At 42.5% G+C, this 25,802-nt stretch overlaps 1 protein-coding gene across 1 annotated transcript; it reads right to left on the bottom strand.

The window, feature by feature from the left end:
• Nucleotides 1-519: 519 nt before the first annotated feature.
• LOC117702600 (disks large homolog 5-like) lies at nt 520-25,802 on the bottom strand. The gene is made up of 5 exons (XM_034493702.3): nt 25,694-25,802; nt 24,295-24,457; nt 23,023-23,154; nt 22,150-22,337; nt 520-632 (listed from the first exon to the last, which is right to left on the bottom strand). Exons 1-5 carry the CDS (start codon nt 25,800-25,802, stop codon nt 520-522), a joined length of 705 nt encoding a protein of 234 aa, XP_034349593.3.

Below are 25,802 nucleotides of genomic sequence, written 5' to 3' on the forward strand. Positions count from 1 at the left end.
GCCTCAGCCACCTAAAGAAAGAAAATGAAAGTCTGTTCCCTTTATGATACTATTGTTTTGTTGTTGGTTTGTATTTGAGACAGGGCTTCTCTTCTCTGTGTATCCTTGGCTGTCCTGGACCTTGCTCTGTAGACCAGGCTGGCTTCAGCCTCAGAGATATGTCTGTCTCTCTCTCTCAAGTGCTGGGACTAAAGGCATACACCACCATTGTCCAGCAACAATACTTTTGTTTGATGGAACAAGGTAAAGTACTTATTCAGCTGAGAACTAGAACAGAAAAACCCAATTAAGATTCAAATAGTAAATAAGCTACACATTTAACTAGACTTCAACCAGTTCACTAATGTCAATTATTTGTTCAATGAATGACCTGTTATTTATATGAAACATAAAGGATTAACTATTTCTCTTTTCTACAGGAAGATTTTACTCCAGGTTCTCAGTTGGACAAAAGCCTGCTCCCTTTAATGATAAATAGAATTAGGATTGCATTGTTCAGTTTTCCTAATGATGCTATCATCAAGGCTTGAGGCAGCTGATAGAGAACTTCAGGAAGATACTGTTTCTTAGGTTTCCAGGGTTAAGGATGGAATCTGAATCAAAAATGATCTGGTTTGTATGCTGAAACATTCCTGAAGGTAGGAAAGAGAAGAGATACAATCATGAAGGTGAATCCCAATAGTTGCTTCAAGGGCCAAAAGGCTGCCATGCCAGAGTGTTCTTTGGGAGAGCCATGTTGGAAAAGTGGCTGGTTATCTCTTGACGATGGGGTATTGACTTGTGTTCAGTCACTGACAAGCCCACTCTCTAAGTCAACCCTGTGGAGAGGAGCTTGTTAAAAATTTCCCCAAACAAAGAAAATTATTCCTGAAGAACTTCATAGAGCCTGATCGAGTCTTGGCTTTGCACATCATATGTATGACAAACAGGACGTCATAGTCCCCATTGTTTTTTAATGAGCTCTAATTCACTTCTAGAAGGTTATACCTCCAATCTGTACCTAGTCCAGTCCAATGAAAGTAAAACAAGATAAGTACCCAACAGGAAGGTTGCAGGAAAATATTCCAAATACTTTGGGATTTTTGACCACCTGCGATGCCTTATTGAGTGGAAAATTATTTTCAGGAGTAGAGTATAATACTTAGAATATTTCTAAGTTTTAAAAGTCAGCCTTTCCCTGACAGTAGTATTGTGTTTTTTCTTATTAAGGTACTCTGGGAATTCCAGAGTTCCCTATCTTGGAACATTCAGGAGGAGACTATAGGTTGAGCATCCGTCATGTGAAAACTCACAAGTGTTAAAATGCTCCAAAGTGCAAAACTGGAGTCTCTTCATGGAAACACAAGTGGTCCTCACATGAGATTTTGCATGGAAATTTCAGGCACAGTAGATATATTCTAATCCTACATTTCTACAGTAGGGTCTCAGTATATAGTCCTTGCTGACTTGGAACTTGCTATGGATAGCAGACCTCCAACTCAGAGATCCACTTGTCTCTGCCTCCCAAGTGCTGGGATTAAAAGCTTGATCCATCACATCTGACAGAAGTCATTATATTTATATTAAATTATCTTCAGACTAACCATATGTATATGAAGTGTAAACAAAGCCGGAATGAGTTTCCTGTTTAATCTTTTATCTTGTCTACAAGATATCTTATTGTGCTTATATAAATTATTATAGTTTTATGTTTAATATGTGGATTTTAAAAAGCCCTACCATGCAAGATATTTGTGGTTCTAAATGTTGTATTGGAATGTAGGATGCACAAAGCTTTTCTATTGGCCCATGTAACAGCCATCCTCTGGTTATAGAAACAGGCAGATGACACAGGCTTGGCCATTCAGAGTGAATTCCTCTAGTTGGTAAGTTACAGTCCTCTTTTGATATCATCTCCAGTGGAAGAGAGTGAAGAGATATTCTCAACATGTTTACCAAGTTAGAATGCCACCCCGTGTATGACAGAAGATGTCTTCAGGTGAACACAAGAAAGCAAACACAGAAAAGCCCAACAAGAACTAAAGAAATACAAGTGACAAATCTTGCTGGCAATAGTTTAAGCACCCAAGGCCAGATCACTGCTCACTCAGTTACATAGTTAATACCTTCCTCTTTTTTGTTTGTTTGTCTGATTGTTTGTTTCAGTTGAGTTGTGTATTGACCATTGCCATTTTAAAGACGTCTGGGTAATATCCATGCCATGCAACAAGTTCTTAGAAGGCTGATTACTACATAAACATTAAAGATGAGAAAGAGAAGGAGAGTCCAAGCCTGCCTGTGAGGGGCTTACAGTCTGACTTCAAGATGCATTATTCCATGCCATTTGTTGACTTTAACCAATATTATAAAGTGAGTGGGATGGTATGAGGTAATTAGGAATAGAGTAGCATGCATTGTACTAAAGTATAAGAAAGAGTTTACTCTAAGTTTAAAGTGTATTTTAGTCTGGTGATTCAAGCTGGCAGACAGTGATATGTAAATCTATCCCTGTTCACTGTTAATTCATTGACCACACTGAACAATGATGACACCTTGTGGTAAAATAGACTTGCAGCTTCTATTTCTAAGGATGGGAGGAAAATCATTAAAAGGAGGGTAAGAGAAAATTCTAGTGAGTGGGATAAGGCTCACTACCACAGGGAAAAGGGTCCAGTTCCCAGCACCCAGCTTGTCCTTCAGTTTCCCCTTTGCTGGCCAGAATCTTTATAATAAAGTTGATACACCAGAAGGTTAAACAAATTAGGTCCTACAAATAAGTCTGTACACCCAAACATCACTCAAATACTTTTATCATGTTTATTTGTTTATTGTGGGCATGTGCATGAATGTTACTGTATGCATGTGGAGATCACATTATAACTCGGTGTGCCAGTCACAAGAAGCAAGAGTTTAGAGGATCTCAAAATAAACCTGTAGCTCCAACTCCAGAGACTTCTCTTCTCTCACCACGCAGTTCTGCAGATGCAACTCAGACTGCAGAAACTGTAACTCCCAAGGTGGTAGGAAACATGTGCAATTTACCATCTGAGTTGTGTCTCCAACCCACATATTGTTTTTAATGTGGTTCTAATTCAAGGGCTTCCCAACTTGACGAATCCTTGTGCCTTTGAAGGATAATTTCTGGACCCCTATAGAGTGTTGGATGACATTTTAGAGGTGACTGGAGTGATGGAGGTATGAAAGAAAAAGTAGACAGGACACTACTGAGACTGATTATGATGGGAGAGCCCAGATAAAGAGAGGCTGAACGTGATCGGCACATTTTGTATCATGTACTGAATATCACATGGAGCCCATTGAGATATGTTAGTGTGGCTACACAATTAAAATTAAAAAGAGCTAGTTGGGGTACTGCTTAGCTCCAACACAGGTCTCCAAACCCTGAAACAATCTGATTTTGTTTCTAAAAACAGGGAAGTAGTTAAATGCTTTGCCATAACTGAAAAACCACCCTAGCTGCATTAACACCTCTCTTCCTCCCCCATCTTCCCTTCTTTCATCTCTCCCCCTTCTTCCTTCCCCTCCTTTCCTTTCTTTCTGTTCTTTTTAATGTTCTTTTTATATGGGGATGTGAGCCCAAGACTTCGTGATGTACCACTGATCCAGAACATGCAGGCACTAAGGAGTCTGATCAGGATCTGCTTTCTCTCATTGCTGATGATGTCCTGGCTATAGTCATGTTTGGCATTCATTCTACTTTGGGTAGCATCTGTTCATTTCCATGCATTTCTGCTTGCTCAGGGCCTCACCTTCCTAAGAAAGGATCACTTACACACAGCAACACAGACCTCTTCTCATCAGCTTTTCTGAGTTCTCATAGCACCTTAGCTTCCCATTCCATGTTTTATTTTAAATACAAAACTACCTAAATGCTAATATGGATATTTTAAGGATTTGCTTAAGTGCAATTGAAATGCTACTTGCTGAACCCCAAGACCTGTTTGCTCCAAGATAAGAGGATCTTCATGTATACCATCCTTTGTTGTGTAAACCTTGCTCCCCAATTTAAAACAATTGGTTACATAAAACTGGCTACAGCCAATTACTGGGGGGGTAAAAAGAGGGAGGTAATGTGTGAGTAACCGGGCTGTTGGGGTGGGGTGTGGGTCACAAGTAGGGACCACAAAGAGAAGAGAGGAGAGAGATAGGAGGAAAGAGATATAAAGATAGAGATATAAAAAAAGGCAGGGGAGGAAGACAAGGAGAAAGAGGAGGAGGAGAAAGAGGAGGAAGAAGAAGGGGAGGAAGAAGAGGAATATGAAAAGAAGGTGACAGGGAGAAGGAGTAGGAGGAAGATGGGGAGGAGGAAGAGGATGTAGAGGAGGAAGACAAGGAGGAGGAAGAAGGAGAGGAGACAAAAAAAAAAAAAACAGGAGGTCTCATTTAGTCCTGATGGACCAGCAGCAGGTATCAGACTGTGATGCCTCTCCAGGATGCCAGACTGCTGCAGCATCAATAGTCCAAAAAATTTTCATCAGCAAGTATTTGGGGAATACAGTGGGGTAGTAGCCAGATCTTGGGGGTCAGTATTTACCATTTGAATACATAGCAGTACCAGATCAACCCCCTATATATTCCTTCTGTCTATTAATAAGTACTTACTAAGAACACTGTGTTACAAGAAAACCTACAGAATCAACTAATGTGGGGTCATAGAAGCTCACAGAGACCGAACTGACAACCAGGGAGCCAGCATGGACCTGCCCTAGGCAATTCTGCATATGTTATGGTTGTGTTTACTTTGATCTTCTTGTGGTAATCCTAAGAGCAGGAGAGGAGGATGTCTCTATCTCTTTCCTTTGTGTCTTTAAGGACACTTTGACACCTACTGGGTTGTGTAGTTCCAGCCTTGATATGAGAGGAGGTGCCTAATCTTGGTGCAACTTGATGTACCATGTTTGTTTGATATGCCTGAGAGGCTTCCCTTTTTCTAAAGGGAAATGAAGGAGGAGTAGATGCACCAGAAGCAGAGATAAGGGGAGGATCAGGAAGGAGAGGAAGCAGGGACAACTCTGGCCAGGATGTAATAATATATGAGAGAACAAATAGTAAAAGAACACTGTGTTACATGCAGTGTTGTGTTAAAACCAGTAAATTCAACTTCATTATTTAGAGTCCTGCAAAGACATTGTACTTGGAAGACAAATATCTGTAATCAAAGTGCAAGAAAACAGAAAACAGGAAATGGGGAATCTACATTTAATTTTATTCCAAGTTTGAACTTTCTATCAGCTTCATTAAACTGCTTTGAAAGAGTTTGAAATCTGAGTTTATCTTCAGCATACTGATGCAAATCCTTCTGCATCCCTTAGAGATAGTAGCCAATGACTGTCTGTCTGCAAGTGTCTATAAACATATGGAGAAATGAATGCATGACTTGGAGCTATGGTTAAACACAGGACAGTCTTTTGTTAAAGAGAAGAGGAAATGGAGACAAATCTGCTTCTCCATCTTCTCTTGCCTTAGCTTGATGCAAAGCCCAACTGAGGCTGTGCACTGAGGAAGAACTGGGGAAAGGACATAGGGAGTTGACACCATGGTCTTCCAGTAATCAAGAATGGTTTGAGAAAGAGAAAGGAGGTAGTTGGGGCAGCAGTGGACTAAGAGACTCAAGGATGGGAACACAATGAGAGAGGCATTCAAGATGGAAGGAAAAGTGAACAAGCAAGGCAGGCAGTGAAGAAAGGTAAGGTAAAGCCTTGTACAGCACAAGGATGTGTAAGCATGTAATTTCAGGTCTCAGCTTGAACTTAAAATTAAAAGATTCTTAAGTTTGAGTCAAATATTAGCTGCCCCAGAGTCACATACCAGGAAGAGCACATTCCAAAGACTCAAACAAACATTCTAAGAAGAAAGACCCAAGATAGGAGTTTATGGGCCCATAACACAGTAAACCTGGATAAACAGAAGCTACTTAAGCTGACCTTCTTTGTTGTAAAAAGATAAGGTGCAAATTTGAGTTACTTAGAAACCAGGCCTGGGAACAGAAACCAAGCCTGGGAATGGCTGTTGGAGTTTGGCCTTTATGGTTATTGTTTAAGAATAATTGTATAACTACCCTCATAAATTTTGCAAAATAGTATGTAAGCTGCCCTTAGCTTTAATTTGGGGTTCTTCTTGCCTGCATGCAAGAGAACCCTAGTACCCTGGTTGTCATCTGGTCATCTTATCATTAATAAATAAACCTCATATTATTGCAATGATTCCTATCCTTGAGTGTCTCTGGGGGAACGTGTTCCCTGAGTCCAACAGATGATCGTTTAGCAGAAGCTCAAAAGTCTATGATTTTGTTGAATATGTTTTCTGTGCCATTAAACTGGTATTCTTCACCCTCTTCTATTTCTGTTATTCTAATATTTTTGATCTTTTCATTGTGTCCTGAATTTCCTGAATCTTTTGGGTTACAGGTATTATACACTTTGTATTTTCTTTGACTGACTTGTCAATATCATCTGTGGTATCTCCTATGCCTGAGATTCTCTTTTCTATCTCTTGTATTCTGTTGGTGATGCTTGCATCTTTAGTTCCTGATCTCTGTTGTAGGTTGTCCATCTCCAGGGTTGCCTACATCTGTGATTTGTCTAAGGTTCTTTTGCTCTTGTGTTTTCTTGTTTTGTTTATTTATTTACATTTCAAATGTTATCCCCCTCCACAGCTTCCCATCCATAACACATTTATTCCACCTCCCTATGCCTTTATGCAGGTGCTGCCTCACCAACCCACCCATCTCAGCACCCTAGCATTTCCCTACCTTGCACATGGAGCTTCCACTGGACCAACCTCAGCTGCTCCTTTCCTAAAAAGGGTCTCTCAGGGCCTGGAGATCCTGTGGTTTACAACCAAGGGTACAGATCACAACACCCAAAGAATGATCCCATTATATAATTGCCATTATGGCAAACATTTAATGAAAATACACGTATGGTGACAACTTATCTTTGATGACCCTTATTTTACTTCATCTTACCTTAGCTTCTGTAAGTACTTTTTATTAACTCAATAAACAGAGAAATTATCCTCTCATTAGTCATGATACATTTGTCCTACTCTGACATTTGATACTGGGTCTGAAGAACACAGTGAATTACTTTTACCAGTTTTGAAAAACACAAGATTTCTGGGAGCTTTTTAAAATTTTTTAACATTTTTAGATTGCACCTCAAGGGAAAAGAACTCCAATGCCTGAAGCAATCATGCTAATTCCCCACACTACACAGCAATCTATTCTTCCCAGATAAATCCAGTTCTTCTTCTTCCTCTTCATCCAAGGTCAAACCTATAAAAGTACCCTTAGAAAACACTATGGCCCCCTTATAGATTGATTTGATTGATTCCCAAGTTGAAGCCTCAGTCTCCTAAATCTGTGACCTTGTTTAGTAATAGACTGTATGGTGGTTTGAATAAGAATGCCCCCATAGGATCATATGCTTGAATGATTAGTCACTGGAGAGTGGCAGTGTTTGAAAAGGATTAGGAGGTGTGTCCTTCTAGAAGATGGACTTTGAGGTTTCAAAAGCTGATGCTAGGCCCAGTTCTATACCTGCCTCTATGCCTACAGCTCAGAATGTAACTCTCTACCAGTGCTCCAGTGTCTGACAGCATATTTGTAGTGAGCCGCTGTGGCTGCACACGTGCGTTTTTCCAACATGGTGCTGGCCGCATGGTTCCCCAGCAGTAAACAATCATTCTGCGCAGCTGCTAGGCAGAAAGAGCGCCAAGCCACTGGCCTATCCCGAGGTGTAATATTGGGTAGTGAGCAAGCAGCCATTCAGGAGTGAATACGTCACTCTAGGGTGTATTTAAGGGACCCTCTTCCGGTTTCTTGGGTCTTTCCGCTTTATCGTATGGAGCAGTAAAAAAGTTCCTCGTGGCAGTAAACCCGACTATCGCCTCCTGTCCTTATTCGCGGGCGAAAAGGGATTTTGGGGGCGCGCGTTACATCTGGTGCCGAGAAACCCGGGAAATTTTAAGGCGCTGCAGGAGACCACCCAAGCTTGGGGGACGGGTTAAAAACTACGGGATCCCGAGGTCCATCGTGGAAGGTATGCTTGGCGTGGAGACCTTTGTTGCGACCGAATTTTCATTCACTGCCGCTGCTGTAGTAGCTGGCCTTGTGTGGTTTTCGTTGGCAGTCTATTTTTGTTGTGAGGAACTAGCTCGAGGCACAGCTAATAGGGCGAGTGGAGAGGTTTCAAAAAAGGTCTGCTCTAAGCTATCAGAACCAGGATGTGGCAACAGGTGCTCAGCCATAGGGTTGGGAAAAGAGAAACAGACGAAGAAGTCTGGAGAGAGACTGGCCAGAGAGTTTGGTTATAGGAAAGAATGTTCAGGAGGAATACAGGCCACTGCAGGGCCTGTTAAAGCTAGGAAACCTTCACCGGCTGGTGAAGAGAAGCGGGAACCCCCGCACCCAATTAAGGAGCCTGCTTCCATACACCTTAGCAGCTCCGAGGAAGATCTAGCACAAGGAGAGGAAGAGGGCCTGGGGCAGGAACCAGCGGCCTGTACTAAGGCTGGCGGTTCCAAAGTAAGACTAAGAAAGCCTTTGAATTCCTCAGCCTCACCCTCGCCTCCGACTTATGATTCGGGCGGAGGCCTTAACTCATTCCTCAGCCCGGCAGATCAGAGGCAGCTACAGCTTGCATTTCCGGTCTTTGAAGCGGCAGAAGGCGCCCGCGTTTATGCTCCCGTAGATTATAGACAGGTCAAAGAATTAGCGGAAGCAGTGCACGCATATGGAATTGGAGCTAACTTTACTGTAGCCCAAGTAGAGAGGTTAGCTACAGCCGCCATGACTCCAGGAGATTGGCAGAACACAGTGAAGGCGGTACTTAACAATATGGGCCAATACCTAGAGTGGAAGGCCTTGTGGCATGAGGCGTTACAAGCACAAGCTAGGATTAATGCAAATACTGAGGGACAGGAATTATGGACTTTTGATATGCTAGCGGGAGTTGGCGTACACGCGAATGACCAGAACGCTCATCCTTGGCAGGTCTACGCGCAGACAGCAGCAGCTGCGATAAAGGCGTGGAAGTCCCTCCCTAGGAAGGAAGGCAGTAACCTTTATTTGTCCAAGATAATTCAGACAGCTAATGAGTCATTCTCTGACTTTGTGGCACGGATGACCGAGGCAGCGGGTAGAATCTTTGGGGATCCAGAACAGTCGATGCCGCTAATAGAACAGATGGTTTTTGAAAACGCCACGGCGGAATGCCGCGCCGCTATTGCGCCGCGAAGAACTAAGGGGTTACAAGATTGGTTAAAAGTGTGCCGAGGATTGGGAGGTCCCCTTACTAATGCAGGGCTCGCGGCGGCGAACTTAGAAATGGCGGCAATGCTGCTTAAGGGTCAGAATCGTGGAACCTTCCCTTCAAAACATATGGCCCGGTGCTATGCCTGTGGGAAGGCCGGACATAGAAAAAGGGAGTGCCCAAATAATCAAATACCAACGAAACTGTGTACTAGGTGTGGAAAATGCTATCATTTGGCTCAAAATTGCCGTTCTATTAGGGATATAAAAGGTCAAATTCTCCCCCCCAAATCTGTCAGCCATTAAGGAGGAAAATTTTTCAAAAAACGGATATGCGGGCCCGAGATCCCAGGGCCCCAAAAGATATGGGACACTGCGGAACACTCAGGGGACCCTTTTCGCTGCAGAGCCACAAGGGGTTCCGCAGGACTGGACCTGTGCTCCACCTCCCGAGTCTTATTAATGCCACACATGGGGGTGCAGCCGATCCCAGTCGATTACAGAGGCCCCCTGCCAGAGAGAAGCGTTGGTCTTATATTAGGCCGTTCCTCTCTCACCTTAAAAGGGCTTGTGGTACACCCCGGTGTAATAGATCAGGGTTATACCGGAGAACTTCAAGTTCTCTGTTCTAGCCCACAAGGTGTATTCTCTATCTCCCCTGGGGACAGGATTGCTCAATTAATTGTTCTTCCAAGCTTGCATGATTGTTTTCCATCCACTGAGAAGCTTAGAGGTTCTCAGGGGCTTGGTTCCTCAGGAACTGACTTCGCTCATCTGGTGGTTGATTTTAAAACTAGACCCACCTTACAGTTAGCAATAGAGGGGAAGAAATTTACCGGAATTCTGGACTCAGGAGCGGATAAAAGTATCATTTCCGCTAATTGGTGGCCTAAGGCATGGCCTGTAGAGAAATCATCTCACTCCCTACAAGGATTGGGATATGAAGCCAGCCCTGCAGTCAGCTCCCGCTCGTTGACTTGGAAGGCAGCAGAGGGTCAGACAGGAAGTTTTATACCTTATGTGCTTCCCCTCCCCGTCAACCTCTGGGGAAGGGACATTTTACAGGGCCTAGGGCTAGTTCTGACCAGTGAATACTCCCCACAAGCTGTAAACATTATGAAAAGCATGGGATTTAAAGAAGGAAAAGGTCTTGGCAGGAACGAACAAGGAAGGTTAGATCCTGTCTCACAAGAATCAAACGCAGGAAGGCAAGGACTGGGTTTTTCCTAGCTGCCACTGAGGGCTCTATACCCATACCCTGGCTCACAGAGGAGGCCGTCTGGGTTCCTCAGTGGTCATTATCCTCTGAGAAATTGGAAGCTGCTACAAAACTAATTAAAGAACAAGTGCAGCTCGGTCATTTAGAACCTTCTACCTCCCCCTGGAATACACCTATATTTGTTATTTAAAAAAAATCCGGGAAGTGGAGGCTTTTACATGATTTAAGAGCGGTCAATGCACAGATGCGACTATTTGGCTCTGTGCAACGAGGTTTGCCTCTACTCTCTGCCTTGCCTAAGCAGTGGAAAATTATAATTATAGATATTAAAGATTGTTTTTTCTCTATTCCCTTATGTCCACAAGATAGGCCAAGATTTGCGTTTACATTACCTACTGTTAATCGTTTTGAGCCTGATAAGAGATATCAGTGGAAAGTCCTGCCTCAGGGCATGGCCAACAGCCCTACCATATGTCAGCTGTATGTTCAAATGGCCCTCGAGCCAATTAAGAAGCAATTTCCTTCGCTGTTGCTGGCTCATTATACAGATGATATTATTATGTGTCATAAGGATTTAGGTACTTTACAGACCTCATACCCCTTATTATTAAAAACCTTAGAACAGTGGGGTCTACATGTTGCTACTGAGAAAGTTCAATTTTCAGAGATTGGTTCCTTTTTAGGGACAGTTATCTATCCAGAAAAGATAATTCCTCAAAAATTGGAGATTCATAGAGACCATTTACATACTTTAAATGATTTTCAGAAATTATTAGGTGATATAAATTGGTTAAGACCGTTTTTAAAAATTCCCTCGGCCGAGCTGAAACCTTTATTTGATATTTTAGAAGGGGATGCTCATATTTCCTCACCGAGGGCCTTAACACCAGCTGCGAGCCGTGCTCTGCAAGTAGTAGAAAGCGCTTTGCAAGATGCCCAGTTGAAACGCATAGATGAAACCAAAACCTTTGACTTATGTGTTTTTAAAACTAGACACTTACCAACCGCTGTATTATGGCAGGAGGGGCCCTTGTTATGGGTCCACCCTAATGCGTCTCCTGCAAAGATCATTGAAAGGTATCCAGATGCAGTTGCTCAACTTGCCCTTCATGGGCTAAAAGCAGCCATTACTCATTTTGGAAGAGAGCCTAAGGTTTTGATAGTGCCTTATACTGCTCATCAAGTCCAAATATTAATGGCGACCTCTGATGTGTGGGCAGTGCTGGTTACTTCCTTCAATGGTCAAATAGATAATCATTATCCTAAGCATCCCATCTTACAATTTGCTTTAACTCAAGCTATCATATTTCCACGTATTGTGTCTCAGGAGCCGCTCCCAGATGGAATGGTAGTTTATACGGATGGGTCAAAAACAGGAATAGGTGCCTATGTGGTTAATGATAAAGTTACATCCAAACAATATCATGAAACCTCACCTCAAATTGTGGAATGCTTAGTGGTGTCAGAGGTTCTGGAAATCTTTCCAGGTCCCTTAAATATTGTTTCAGATTCCTTCTATGTGGTTAATGCAGTAAAAGCATTGGAAGTTGCTGGGTTAATTAAGACATCTAGCAGACTTGTAGAAGTTTTTCAAAAGATTCAGCTTACCCTGGCTAAGCGTAGATCCCCGGTCTTTATAACTCATATTAGGGCTCACTCAGGCTTACCGGGACCTATGACCCATGGTAATGACCTGGCAGATCGAGCCACAAGGTTAATTGCAATTGCCCTTTCGCCAAGGTTAGATTTGGCTAAAGCTTTTCACAAAAGGTTTCATGTGACAGCTGAGACATTAAGATGTCGATTTAACATCTCTAGAAGGGAGGCCAGAGATATTGTTACTCAATGCCAAAACTGCTGTCAATTCCTACCTGTTCCCCATACAGGAGTTAACCCTCGGGGAATCAGGCCCTTACAAATCTGGCAAATGGATGTTACCCACATCCCATCCTTTGGTAAATTACAATATTTGCATGTTTCTATTGATACTTGTTCTGGAGTTATATTTGCCTCTCCTTTGACTGGAGAAAAGGCGGCCCATGTTATTCAACATTGCCTCGAAGCTTGGAGTGCTTGGGGAAAGCCTAAAATCCTTAAAACGGACAATGGGCCAGCCTACACTTCTCAAAAATTTCAACAATTTTGTCGCCATATGGAAGTGACACACCTGACGGGTCTTCCTTATAACCCCCAGGGACAGGGCATCATTGAGCGTGCTCACCGCACCCTTAAAACTTATTTGATAAAACAAAAGGGAGAAGTTGAGAAAGCTCTGCCCACGGTCCCACGAGCTACTATTTTTCTGGCACTTTTTATCCTCAACTTTCTGAATTTGGACAGTCAGGGCAATACAGCGGCTGATCGCCATTGCCTGGAACCAACTAGGCCAAAAGAAATGGTAAAATGGAAAGATGTTTTGACTGGTCTATGGAAAGGCCCGGATCCTATTTTAATAAGCTCCCGGGGAGCGGTCTGTGTGTTTCCACAGGGGGAAGACAATCCATTTTGGTTGCCAGAGCGACTGACGGGGTGACTCGCGGTTCCTGAAAAAGACCCCCCGAAGGATTCATCTGCAGACGCTCTCAGCTCCCATTTGGACTCTCCAAAATCGGGTTCCTAGTATATACAGTAAATTTAGATGGTTAACCTATCTGCTTCTCAAAAACCTATGCCCTTGCCTTCTTAAAAGGTGTTGCTGCTGCTAACTTGTACCAATGTAACTCGCTTTATATTACAGTGCTGGTCTGCTTTTCTATAGGCAGGTCTAATAGCCAGTTTACCACTCTGATCCCTATCCCCGTTCAGACGTCTGAGACCTTGATTTTATCCTGACAAGAAAGGAGATTCTAATATAACTGCAGCCCTTATCGCTGCTATTACCATCCCTACAAATTGCAGCTGTGACAGCTGACTCAGACATGGTTAATCAAATTACAGCAGCTACTGTTGCTAATCAAATTTCAGAAAAAACCTCTGAGGCTTTGACCCTCCCACAGAAAGTGGATGTGTTGGTCAATCAGAGAGTTAATTCGCTCCAAGCACATTTGATACAGCTCGCAGATGTGGCTCAAATGAGCTGTGTCTCAGTGACCCCATATCCAGGTATTTCACCTCTGAGATTTGTGAATGATACATTTATTTAAAGCCATAATCTTTCTGCTTATTTAAAAGGAAAGTGGAATGGGAAGTTGGACCAGATACAGCCGTGATTACAAGCTCGGATTTCCAGCGGATGAAACCTGCTGCCCGTGGAGATTTTACTTCTTAAAAATAAATTTCCTCTGCCTTTTCTTTCTTTCTTTCTTTCTTTCTTTCCAAAGAGCCAGAATAGGCCTGCGTTATACACTCCTAGGATGTGAATTAGTATTCATAAATGGTTGGTTTGTAAGCTCAAGCCCAGCAAAAACGTGACAAGGTAGCTCTAAGCCTAAGCACGCGCAGCCTTGGGGCAAGCATCCTCCCTGAAATTTGATGATCTAGGCTAGAAATAGCCTATGACAGAGACCCTCTCAGTCTATGCACACCAGGGGTTTGGCCCATTGCACTGGGGTAGATGAGAGGTCTTGTCCACTCAGCCCTTGCCTAAATAACCGGTACCTGAGCAGTTAGAGGTGTTTGCGAGTGGGTACTCGACAGGGAATGTTCCACGAGTGTGGATAGATTTCCCGAAAGCATGCCTGATTGCACAAAGGTTTGATGCCAATTACCTCCTCCTGGTGGCGCCCCAGGATAGAGGCTTCCTTTCCCTGTCAAAAGGTATCGAGATTGGATATGGGAATTAAACCCATTACAATATCTCATTTTGCACAGGGGATCAGGCCTCTGATTTCCCTCACTGAGTTGGTGCTGCGTTCAATGGGCGAAAGGCTGTTTTATATTAATAATTTAAACAGGGAGAGATGTAGTGAGCCGCTGTGGCTGCACACGTGCGTTTTTCCAACATGGTGCTGGCTGCATGGTTCCCCAGCAGTAAACAATCATTCTGCGCAGCTGCTAGGCAGAAAGAGCGCCAAGCCACTGGCCTATCCCGAGGCGTAATATTGGGTAGTGAGCAAGCAGCCATTCAGGAGTGAATACGTCACTCTAGGGTGTATTTAAGGGACCCTCTTCCGGTTTCTTGGGTCTTTCCACTTTACCGTATGGAGCAGTAAAAAAGTTCCTCGTGGCAGTAAACCCGACTATCGCCTACTGTCCTTATTCGCGGGCAAAAAGGGATTTTGGGGGCGCGCGTTACACATATTGACATACTATCCACCAAGAGGATAATGTCCTAAACTCCTGAAACTGTAATGATGAGCCCTCGATGAAATGCTTTCTTTCACAAGAGTTGCCTTGGCTATGCACAGCACTCGAATATTATCAAGGACAGACAAATTAGAGACATAACAATGTAAGATGGGGTCTTAGAAGGGTCAGATAGATCTGTGCCTTAGTCACTATTTTCATTTTTGAAACCAAATTCCTGACAAAAAGCAAGTTAGGACAAGTCTTATTTTGGTTCACTATTGGGTCATCATGGTGGGGAAGATGTGATGACAGGCATGTAAAGCTGCTTGCTCAATTCTAAGCCAATTAGGAGAAGGGGTAAATGGAATTCCAGCACACAGCTAACTTTCTAGCTTTCTCCATGTCTCCTTCTTAATTGTGTTTTTAATGAAAATATATCTATAACATTCCCTCCTCTTCCCTTCAACTACAGCTGTGTGTCCTACTCCCTATCAACTACACAGTCTCTTTTTCAAAATTACTCTTGTTATACACACTAGAATAAATAGATAAGTGAAGCCTGATAAGTCCATGTATTGTTGTCTACTTGTTGATGTCTTGTTATTCTATTAGTGATGTCTACTGTGCAATAGATAACCAGAATGAGGGCTCATCCTGGGGAACACTAATTCTACCTCTCTCAGCTGCTGTTAATTGCCCACAGCTCTTTATTTAGACCTGGAGCCACGTGAGACTACTTCATCCATGTTGGCATGTCAGCAGATGTTATCATTGTTCAGGTCTCATTTGAGCAGCCATATTGTTGAAATATCATGGATGTGGCTTCCCTGTGATATCAAGAAGACACAGTCTCACAGCAGACTTGCTAGTCCTCAGACTCTTACAACCTTTCTGCTTCCACTTCTGAGATGGCCCCACAGCCTAAGGTATAGGGATTGTGTTGTACATGTATCAGATGGTGCTGGGCAGCCTACAGTCAGTGGTTACTTGCATTTTGATGAGTATGGTCTTTGTCTGCTGCAATAAGAAGCTTCCTTTATAAAGGGTGAGAGCCTTACTTATCCGTGGATAGAAGGATAAGTACTCAGAATACAGTTAGGATTTGTGCTGGTTTAGGAAAGCTGCAGTAGCATGTTCCCCAAGACCCATGTCCTGACTACTCACAAACAGTTGGCTAGGTTGACAGTTGTCATTTTCCTCCTGTTGAGCACTCCTTGAGTCCAATTAGACAGTTGTTGGTTACCCCCAAGATATAAGTGCCACTTTTACATCTTTGGAGAGAACTTGCCATGTTGTGGCTCACTGGCTTTGTAGGTAGAAGTATTGACTGCTTTCCTGTCTTTACAGCTTGCATTTCACCCTCTGGTAGTGTGAAAACTACTCAGAGTGGAAGCTCTGGGTCAGAACTTGCTTGAATTCTTTAAGTCTTATGTTAAAGTCTGTAGTATCTTCAGCAATGGGGACTTACCTTCAGATCCTGGGAGGCAACCAAAGACATCATCTGCTATTCAGGCTCTGACTACCTACCCATAGTGTCCTGATCAGCCTACAACTGATCATAATTAGTGGATCTAGAGATGAGAAGTAAGGTGGATGGCAAGAGAAAAAGAGATGACAGGCTGCATTGAGAGTGTTAAAACAGACTCTAGTGGGGACAGCTTCAGTGAGACAGTGCATTTAAGGGGAGATCAAAGGCTATTTGATCACCTTTGATCACCTTTGGAGGGTGAGTAAAAGCTTTCAGATTGAGTGTATATCATTGGCTGGGGTCAGTGTGCTGAAGATGCCTCATTAGCACAAGGAGGAATTCCAGGTGGTGCTGGACATGACATTATAAGATAAAAGGAAGTTTACCCTGGCTATTTAGCTATATGATCTCCTATGGTGGGCAAATGTGAGGGCATGGATCTACATACACTGTGACAATTAGCCTTGGTCATTTTCACAATATTAATCTTACCAGTCTGTGGTTCTGTGAGATGTTTCTACCCTCTAGTGTCATCTTCAATTTCTTCAGTGTTTTAGACTTTAGATGTCTTTTATGTACTTGGTTAGGTTTACTCCAAAATATCATTTGCTTTTGTAGGCTGTTGTGAATCCAATTGTTTCCTTGATTTCTTTCTCAGGGTATATTTATCATTGTTAAATATGCTGGCTAGTTTATGATCAACTTGACATTAGCTAGAAACAATCAGAAAAAGAGAGACCCTCTACTGAGAAAATGCCTCCATAAAGGTGGCCTATATGCAACTTTGTTGGACAATTTCCTGATTAATTATTGTTAGGAGTGGGTCCAGCCCACTGTGGGTGTTGCCAACTGAAGGCCTGGTTCTGAATATTATAAGAAAGTAGGTTCCATAAGGAGTAAGCCAGTGAGCAATGTTTCTCCACGGGTTCTATTTCAGTTTCTGCCTCCAGGTTTCTGCCTATGTTTAGAACATGGTCTTCCTAGTGACTGCCAGGCAAATGAGTGTTGTTATAGAAGCAGAACCTAAACATAACAAGTGGATCATGAAAACCACCTGAGACAAAACATGGTTGCAAGGTGAGCATCATGACAAAGTGGTCATAACAGGTAGGCATCAACACAGGTGTTGGTGATTTTCCTTAGGATAAACAAAGGCATTTTTGCCATTCTGGAAACAGCTAGTACAGAACCATTTGAGTTAAGGTTATTGGTTGAGCATAGCCCAATCCTTGAGATATATTTAATCCTAACCAGCAATGAACATAATTTTCCTTCACTATAAAATGATGTTCAAACCTAAGATGGAGGCAGGCTGGTTGGTCAATATTATCTGAATGGCTAATTGTTGTCTAGGAGAGATTCGAAAATGTGTGAATTCCAATAGAAGGAGTGGGAGAGAGTATCTTAAAAGAGTTGCAGGAGAGGAAATCATAATCTGAATGTATTGTATTAAAAAACGTTTTCAATAAAAAACATAGAAAAAGAAAAAAGAATATGTCTGCATTCTACTTTCAATTTTAAATTATAAATAAAGCTAAATTCAAAACTAAAAGATGTCAGATGAAATTTCCAGACCACATGAAAAATATACTGGCAACATCTACCATCTCTCTCCCTTGCTAGTCTTGAACTGAAATACTCATCACCACAGTCCTGTGTCCTCTGCTGCAGGCTCCATTCCCTGGGTTTATATGAAGCTTACCCTAACACTGTTTTGATAGTACTTCAACATGATTTATTTACCACCTTTAGGAGAGTTCTCAATTCTGCAGTTCATCTGATAAACCCAATCTGCATTGTCATGCAGGAAGAGACATGAGAGATCAACTCCAACCCTAACAATAAGATATCCAGACACATGATCAGGAAGCCACTCTAATGCCCTACATGGAGGCCTCAAAGTTTAAACACTGAGCATGCCTACCCCAGGAATGTGACCCTACAGATCTCAAGAATCTTCACTCTTTGGTTGGGTGTGATCCAGTGCAGATAATACACCACTCAAGGAAGGACAAAAGTCCAGGCAGTGGTTTGACAGATGGTTTATCCACTTGAGAATTTGTTTCTCAGAGAACCTAAAGAGCAATGATTCACAATCCTCTGTCACTTCAGTTCCAGGAGGAATCCACTGACCTCTTCTGGCCTGGCATCTGGGGACTTGCAAGCATGTAGTGCAAAAACCTACAGCAGGAAAAACACCCATACATATAAAAGAAATAACTCAAAAACAGAAACAATGCCCCCTAAATTTTTTATAAAAAACAAATTTTTATAAAAGCATCAAATATATTGTCCAGACCAAGAGCAAAAAGAAAAAGAAACCATCATTATTATTAGAACAACAATAAAAAAAAGGATAAAAAATCAATACTACAAAAATAACCAACATCTCCAAAAGTATCTTGAAATTCATTATCTCTGTTGGGAATTCATAAATGATGCTATATTTCAAGAAAACAAGAGGCATACAGCTCCATGTTTACTGATTTCTTTTATACTCATTTATTGAATATTTTTATTTCTTGGGATGTATTAGAGAAATACACTTGTGTTTCTAATTTATTCAACTTAATCATCTACATAGTGGTATATTTTTAAATAGCGAAATTTATAACAACAAAGTTACAGCATGGATACATTTTTCATCATGAAGTTGGGATCCACAGATTTTGACACACTATCCATATCAAAAGCACAATTTTCTGTGTAGCTGTGACTGGCTGGGAACTAATAATGAGGCCTAAGCCACATGCTACTTGAAGAGGTCCACTCCTGCCTGATACTTGCAGTGTTAGAAGACAGAGAACCACACATGAATACAGAAGGTCTCATGAGGGAAAAATTAGTGATTACATTTTTATCCATGAAAATACATTAAATTTATTCAATACCAACTTAAAGTGGGGGAGTCAATATATATAGTATATAAAATTAGTAAAACAACAAATTAATAACATAACAAAAAATAAATAAACAGAAAACTTCAAATGAAACAAAGAAACCATATACTCAAAGCAATCAAAATTCTAACCAAATCCAAAACATTATAATTAAACTAAGAAGCATTCTTTAGCTGCAGATTTTACAGCACAGACCTACAGCCTGTTACTGGCCTTGTAAATATTGTCCAAAGGCTGCCAACGATGGTAATAATCTCTTCAACATGTGTTCTCCTTGTGAAGAGTTGTGTCTGAGTGAAATCTTGACCTGGTCTGCCTGTTTGAGCTTCAGGAGGATTATTTCAGACCTAGGGGAGGAAGACACAAAGGCCTGTTGGGGACCTGCCATGTCAGCTATCCAGCAAACACCAGCTTTATTGAGCAGGACAATCCAGTATGACCTTTCAGCCTAAGATCATTCCCAGTATCCCCAAAGGAGAAGAGCCACAGAGCACCTGGGCCTGGGACTTTTTCTCAGATTTAAAAAATTGCTTAAAAGTGAACAGTGAACTACACACTGTGCTGGAGTTAAAATAAAACACCACATTTCTCCAATGGTCCATATATATTATACTGAAAAATAACTGTGTAGCAATTCTGAATCAAACACTATACAGAGGCCTTCGAGGGAACCTAGCCACCATTGAAGTGAAGGCTCTTATTATATCTGGAGTGCAGGAACCTGCCTGGTTCTACTTGTGAACCCCTCCATCTGTGAATCCCCAGAGAAACCATCTCCCAGGAAATCCATGCTCACTGAAGAGATACTATAATCAGCAAGAGTGTGCTGCATGCAAATCTTCCCAAGGGAAAGCCTTGAACTTTAAAACAAATATTCATGAAGGAAAAAGGATACCCCTGCTATGTTTATAGTTACTGTAGTATTGTTTGTGGGGTGACTTAAGGGACAATAGGCTCAGGTCATACCAGAGAGCTCAGAAGGGAAGAAAGAGTACACAATCGACACAAACTCTGTGGATCACAAGAATGATCATGGACAGGATTTCTTTTAAACTAGATCAGAACAATATTCTGAGCTGTTCCTAGGTGACTGAGGCAGAGAATCATGTGGAAGGCCTGAGACCCAAAAATGCAGTTATACAGGTATAGGAAATCTTCTTGGCTCCTGCTATCCCATCCTAGTACCTCATATCTCAGAGACAGCAAAATGATCCTACATTGTTTGAGCCCAGCAATGGACACACACACACACACACACACACACACACACACTAACACATACATAGACACACACACAATCACACTCAAAGACAGACACACACATTCCTGAACACACAAAAGCACATGTTCATACATACAGTTGCAGGAACATTTTGACTTTCCCTGATCATGTTAATATAAGACATCATCCAGGACACTATAAAGCCATAAGAAATAAGTGCTTGAATTGACAAAATCCTGGAGAGATATCTCCGCAATTAGGAGCACTGATTTGTCTTTTGGAAGTCCTCAGGTCAATTCCCCAAAACCGCAAGGTAGCCTACAAACCATCTTAGTAAAATCAGATGCCCTCTTCTGGTGTCTGATGAGAGAGACAGTGTACTCACAAACATAATCTGAGTAAATAAAAAAAAAAGAAAAAAGAAAAAAGAAAAAAAAAACCTTGAATGGTACATGAACATAGTAGGCATAGCCTATAGACAGCTCAATAAAATAAATGCTTTTCCCTAATAAACAAAGAATGTAAATATGGAGTTTTGGCCTGGTATGCAAGCCTGCTTAGGAAGTTCCCAAGGCTGTGCACAGTCGGCTTGGTTCCCAGCAAAGGCACATGGGATCAGGGTGGACAAGCCAGTTCCTGCATCTTGCTCACTGTTTACCAGGGACACTAAAGTTAGCAGCATCTTCCAATAGGCCCTCCATTTTCCACAGCCTGTGTGGCTTTGTAACCATAGCTATGAGCCTGGACAACTAGGAAATCTCGGTAACCAGGATACAAAGTGAGACTTTTCTTCACATAAGGAGATTCTGTCTGAGATATTTTGTGGAAAATAAGTCTGACTAGTTCAAGACCAAATGGTGGTTTGTATGATCACCCTAGGCAATAGTCCATAGAAGGGCTGGACTACAGTATACTTGTTCACACCTTGACTGAAGAACATCTGGATAGTTTCTACGTCAGGGCAACTCTGTGAAGTACCACTACAACCATGATTTGCAATAATTTCCTCTATGGACACCTACTTCTTGTTCTGGAGTCACTGGGTCAATGGGGACTACAGAAACTATACACTTTCTGAAGAGTTGGACATGGCTTCTCACAAGGCTGCCCCATTTTATATCATCAGCCATGTCTGAAGTTCCTCTTTTCTTCCAGCCCTCCTTGAGGATGATTTTAACTCAAAGCAAATCACTTCTGAATGACAGCCTTTACAGAGTGCTACAGACAGAACACAGGGTGAGTGCTTTAGACTACCAGGAGCCTAAGGGGCTGTCTGAGGCAGCCCTGTTCTAGCACCTCATCATAGGTATGGGCCTTCTGCTTGATGCAGATGCAACACCAAGCAACTCAGTGTTTCACAGAGTTATACCCAGGACAAACTCCAAGGCCAAAGATAACTGAGTCAAGCTTAGGCAAAGTTGGAAAAATGGTAGGGGGTAATGAGGAAAACAAACTAGGATGCTGAGAAGATGCAATGAGCTACCTGACCTTCCAGCAGGCAGTCACTATCCACCAAGAGCAGAGAGGTGGACACAGACCCTTAGCCAGCCTTGTTGACTCTCAGACCCATGGATTTGACACAGCAGCCTCCTACTCACCTCCATGTACTAAAGTGTTTGGTTTTCTTACAAGTGATTTCTATATGGACAAATAGATTTCCCTCTATAAAGAGTGTGCTTGCCAATCATCCAATTTTTGAGAGTGCCTAACTCCACAGAAAGTCTTGTAGATGATCACAGAACAACTGGATAAGAATTAGGAGAGTGCCTGGACAAGGTGGAGGATGGTTATCTGGGCTTGACATTGTTTATGGTTAGACATGAGGGCAACCTGCTCCTAAGCATCCTCCATGCATCTTACCTGTTGGATATGCTTGGAAAAATTTGTCATAGATCTTCATGCTGGCCTCCACACATAGCCTCCTTGTTTCCTTAGAACACACTTCCAGTGTAATCTGCTCCTTTAGCAGCTGCCTGTTTTCATTCCAGAGCATTTTTACTTCACTCTTCATATGAAGAGATTCTGTCAGGAGGTGACAGTTCCTGATGCTGAACCACAAAGAAGAAATGGTGATTATTCCCAGGCACCATCCATCTTCCTCCCACTTCTCCAAGTACCATCCCTTCTCATCATGGGCCCTGATCCCCAGATAGCCCCAGACTACACACCAGAGTAGCCATGGGACCTCACATATAGGCAAGTCAAATCCAGAAGAAAGCAACATTCCAGAAGACTCAAGGAACTTCTGAAAACCCTGACACCAACAGGGACTCATGTATCTCCCAGAAGAGGACATGGGACCCATGATTGCATATATGTCTTTGGAATTAGAGAACCACCTCTAGATAGAGACAGGTCAAAACTTCTCTAGGAGAAGAGAGAAGACCCAACAGGTACACATCATTCTATGTGTCTCATGCAAACCAGATCTGTAAATGTGTTTTCAGTGCCCCAGAGACTCAAGGTTGATTGATGTCTCCATCAAGGTGCACACCTTTTGTATTTAGAGGATACTGACTTTGGAAGGACAATGATTGGAGGGGCTCGTAGCCTCATCACACTTGATCAAAATGATTTCAAGAGATCACAATCCTAGAGCCTTTCTTTGAGGGAGGAAGTTTCCTGTTGAGAGGCAAAAGTATAGAACCAGAGTCCTCACTTTGTTTTAAAGAAAATGATGGGCAGACACATTCTGTGCCTAGTGCTGGGGAAACAACAGTGTTAGTCACTCACCTGTAAAGTTGATTATTTTTAGTCAACTCCTGGCACATATACAAGGCCTCACTGATCTGCTGTGGAATGTTTTTGAGCTCGCTCATCACCTGGTCGTGTTGCATCTCCAGCATAGTGGTCTCAAAGTTGAACCTGTGGAAGGAGCAAATAATCCCTGAACTAAGGATTCAAGGATTACATCAATTCAAGTTGAATCGTGAACTACCCCAGCCCATATATGCCACAACCTAATGCCTTGTATTGGGTCCTCTTGGTGCTTATTAAACTTGTTACAATTGATCTGGGCACAGTAGAGCTAGGGAACTAAAAAATGGGAGCTGACCTGCTCTGGCTTCATGAGGGGTCTTGAAGGAATAGATTAGGTCTTCAAGAACTTTCCAGGAGCCTGTGCCACAGTCCTAGGTCCAAATTAAACCTGTGATGACACTTTTTCACCTTGTAGACAAGGTTTTCTCAATTCTTGGTTTTATCACTACATAATTTCCCAAACTTCAGTATTTACAAGGAAAAGGGCTTACTGCCTATATCAGGATTTTCTAATGCCCATCAGTGGTGCGCACAGAGATCATGTGCTGTGATGCTACAAGTGACCCTCCATGGCCTCATCACTCTCATTACCTAAAAAGTCAGTCAGGTAAATTCTCCAGCCCCATCACACTACACAGACTCCCTGGATCTTAAGTGGAATACACACACAGAGACAAACATACACACACATATACACACACACACACACACACACACACACACATACAGCATCACAATGCCAAACGCATACAGTGATGAGACATTATCTCAGTGTAAACTGAACAGAATTTGAAAAAAGCAGTGATGACTTGCCAGAAATCCACTCACACTGAGGGGCAGCAAATAGAACCAGGTCCTCCCAGTTGTTGACAGGACTAAATGGACCCAAAGCAGCTCCAGAAAATTACAAAAATGATTCACCGTAAACACACAGCAGCTAGCATCTCCCACAAAGCAATACCAGTCCAGGCATCTTAAAAATGCATGATAAGAGCTCACACACTAATACTGCTATTTCCTGAATGATTCATGCCACAGGCTATAGTTTTCTTTTAGAGGAATCAAAAGAGCTTGTGACCCCATCTCACTCCTGTCTGAACTTCAAGTTCTGTGTCGAATATCCAATAGCAAAATGCATTTGAACATGAGGATATCCTGGAGTTGTAGCCTCCTGTGATATGTGGAAATCTAGGGTCAACAGAGAGGGCCCAAGATAGTCAGCTGAGAACTAGGCATAATGATTACCTCTTGTTCAAATCCTTGTTAATATAATGTGCCAGGATTCCCCGGAGTTCGTCTCTCTCGTTCTTCATTCTTTCAAGGTCCCTTTTGAGCTTCTCCAACCTCTTCATTCTCTGCTCCTGCTCACTGATGGTGTAGGCTTGGGAGGACTCTTTCCCAACAGACCCTTCAGGTAGAGAAACACAAGGAAACTTGTAGGGAAAATATGACAGGAAAAGGAGAAACCATACTTACTCCCACAGAGAAGCCTGAGGAAGAGGGAATTCTAGAGACACAGTGAATTCCTGAAAGGGCAGGAAAGCTATCTTCAAGCTGGACTCCTCACCTATGTCCCTGCTCCCAACCACCATCACTAAACATATGGCTCAGTCCCTACTGCAGTCCCACTAACCCTGATGTGCTTAAGCTTTCCCAGTCAAGAAGAAATTGAGGGTATTGTCAGTTTATATCTGAAGATGTAGTCTGTATTGCTTAGCACAAAATAGATTGACCATAAACCCCAGCACCAAACATTTCCCACAAGCCAACACCTATCCTTGCTTCTTAAATGCATGATGAAAAACCACACACTACTACACTTATCCCAGACTGAAATTCAGGCCACATCATGTGTGTTCCAGACCAAAGTCTCTGAGACCTTGATACTTGACAAGGGGATTATCCCTCTCTGTTCTTGGCATCACATATTCATGTAACCTACAGGAATCTATTGAGGATGAAATGCTTCAGCACTCTATCCTGAGAGCAAGGCTTTGTTATTCTCACAGAACTTTCTCCTGGCATCCTTTGCCACTCAGCAGGTAATTCAGATCTCTCAGCAAAGCAACTGAAGTCTTGTCAATTCCTGGATCTCTGTGAAAGTAATCATCAGAAATTCTGGACTCTGGGTCTGCCATTAAGAAATTTTGAGGCTCCAGATGCTAAGCCCTTCTCCTGTAAGGACCTGCTCAAGCGCCCCTCCTCCAGGAAGCTTCCCCATGCACTGCCCAGGACTCACTGTGTCTTCCCCAGGGCCATCTCCTTCTTCCTGCTTTACATAATTCCTTCTGCCTAGGTCTGGTCTCTTGTATTGTACTATCCCTATGAAACAGCCTGAGCAGCATGGACAACATGACTGCTTGTGAACCCAGAGGCTCTGAAGGAATACCCCACAGGCAGTTGGTGTCTCCACAACACTGGTGACATCACAGAAGATTCTAGGGTTCTCCTGGATACAAGAGATTGTCCAGGGAAGTGACGACTGATGATGTCTCTGGAAACTGCCATGGCCTACCTGCTGACCAGCTTGCCCCACATTGACCAGTTTCTGAGGTACCCTATCCTGGAGTCTCTCTTTGGACTCAGGGGATACCCCTTGGAAACTTTTCCTTTTAAAGCTAGAGATTTCTCTCTGCTTCATTACAAGTCAAGCACTTTGGATGGGAGAGTTGGTTCGGGCCTTGGCATGGGCAGCTCATCTTTGTCAGTACCTTAAGGTCTAGGGTTCTTGCTTGACGGAGATTCTTCTCCAT

The sequence above is a fragment of the Arvicanthis niloticus genome, chromosome 2 (assembly GCF_011762505.2).
Source record: "Arvicanthis niloticus isolate mArvNil1 chromosome 2, mArvNil1.pat.X, whole genome shotgun sequence".
Classification (NCBI taxonomy): domain Eukaryota; kingdom Metazoa; phylum Chordata; class Mammalia; order Rodentia; family Muridae; genus Arvicanthis; species Arvicanthis niloticus.

Excerpts from the sequence above, each read along its gene's own strand:
- LOC117702600 (XM_034493702.3), bottom strand. The coding sequence starts at position 25,802 with ATGGAGAAGAATCTCCGTCAAGCAAGAACCCTAGACCTTAAGGTACTG. Across the intron at positions 23,155-24,294 it reads AACAAGGATTTGAACAAGAG|GTTCAACTTTGAGACCACTA; the intron begins GTAATCATTATG and ends CTCCTTCCACAG. Across the intron at positions 22,338-23,022 it reads AAAAATAATCAACTTTACAG|CATCAGGAACTGTCACCTCC; the intron begins GTGAGTGACTAA and ends TTTGTGGTTCAG.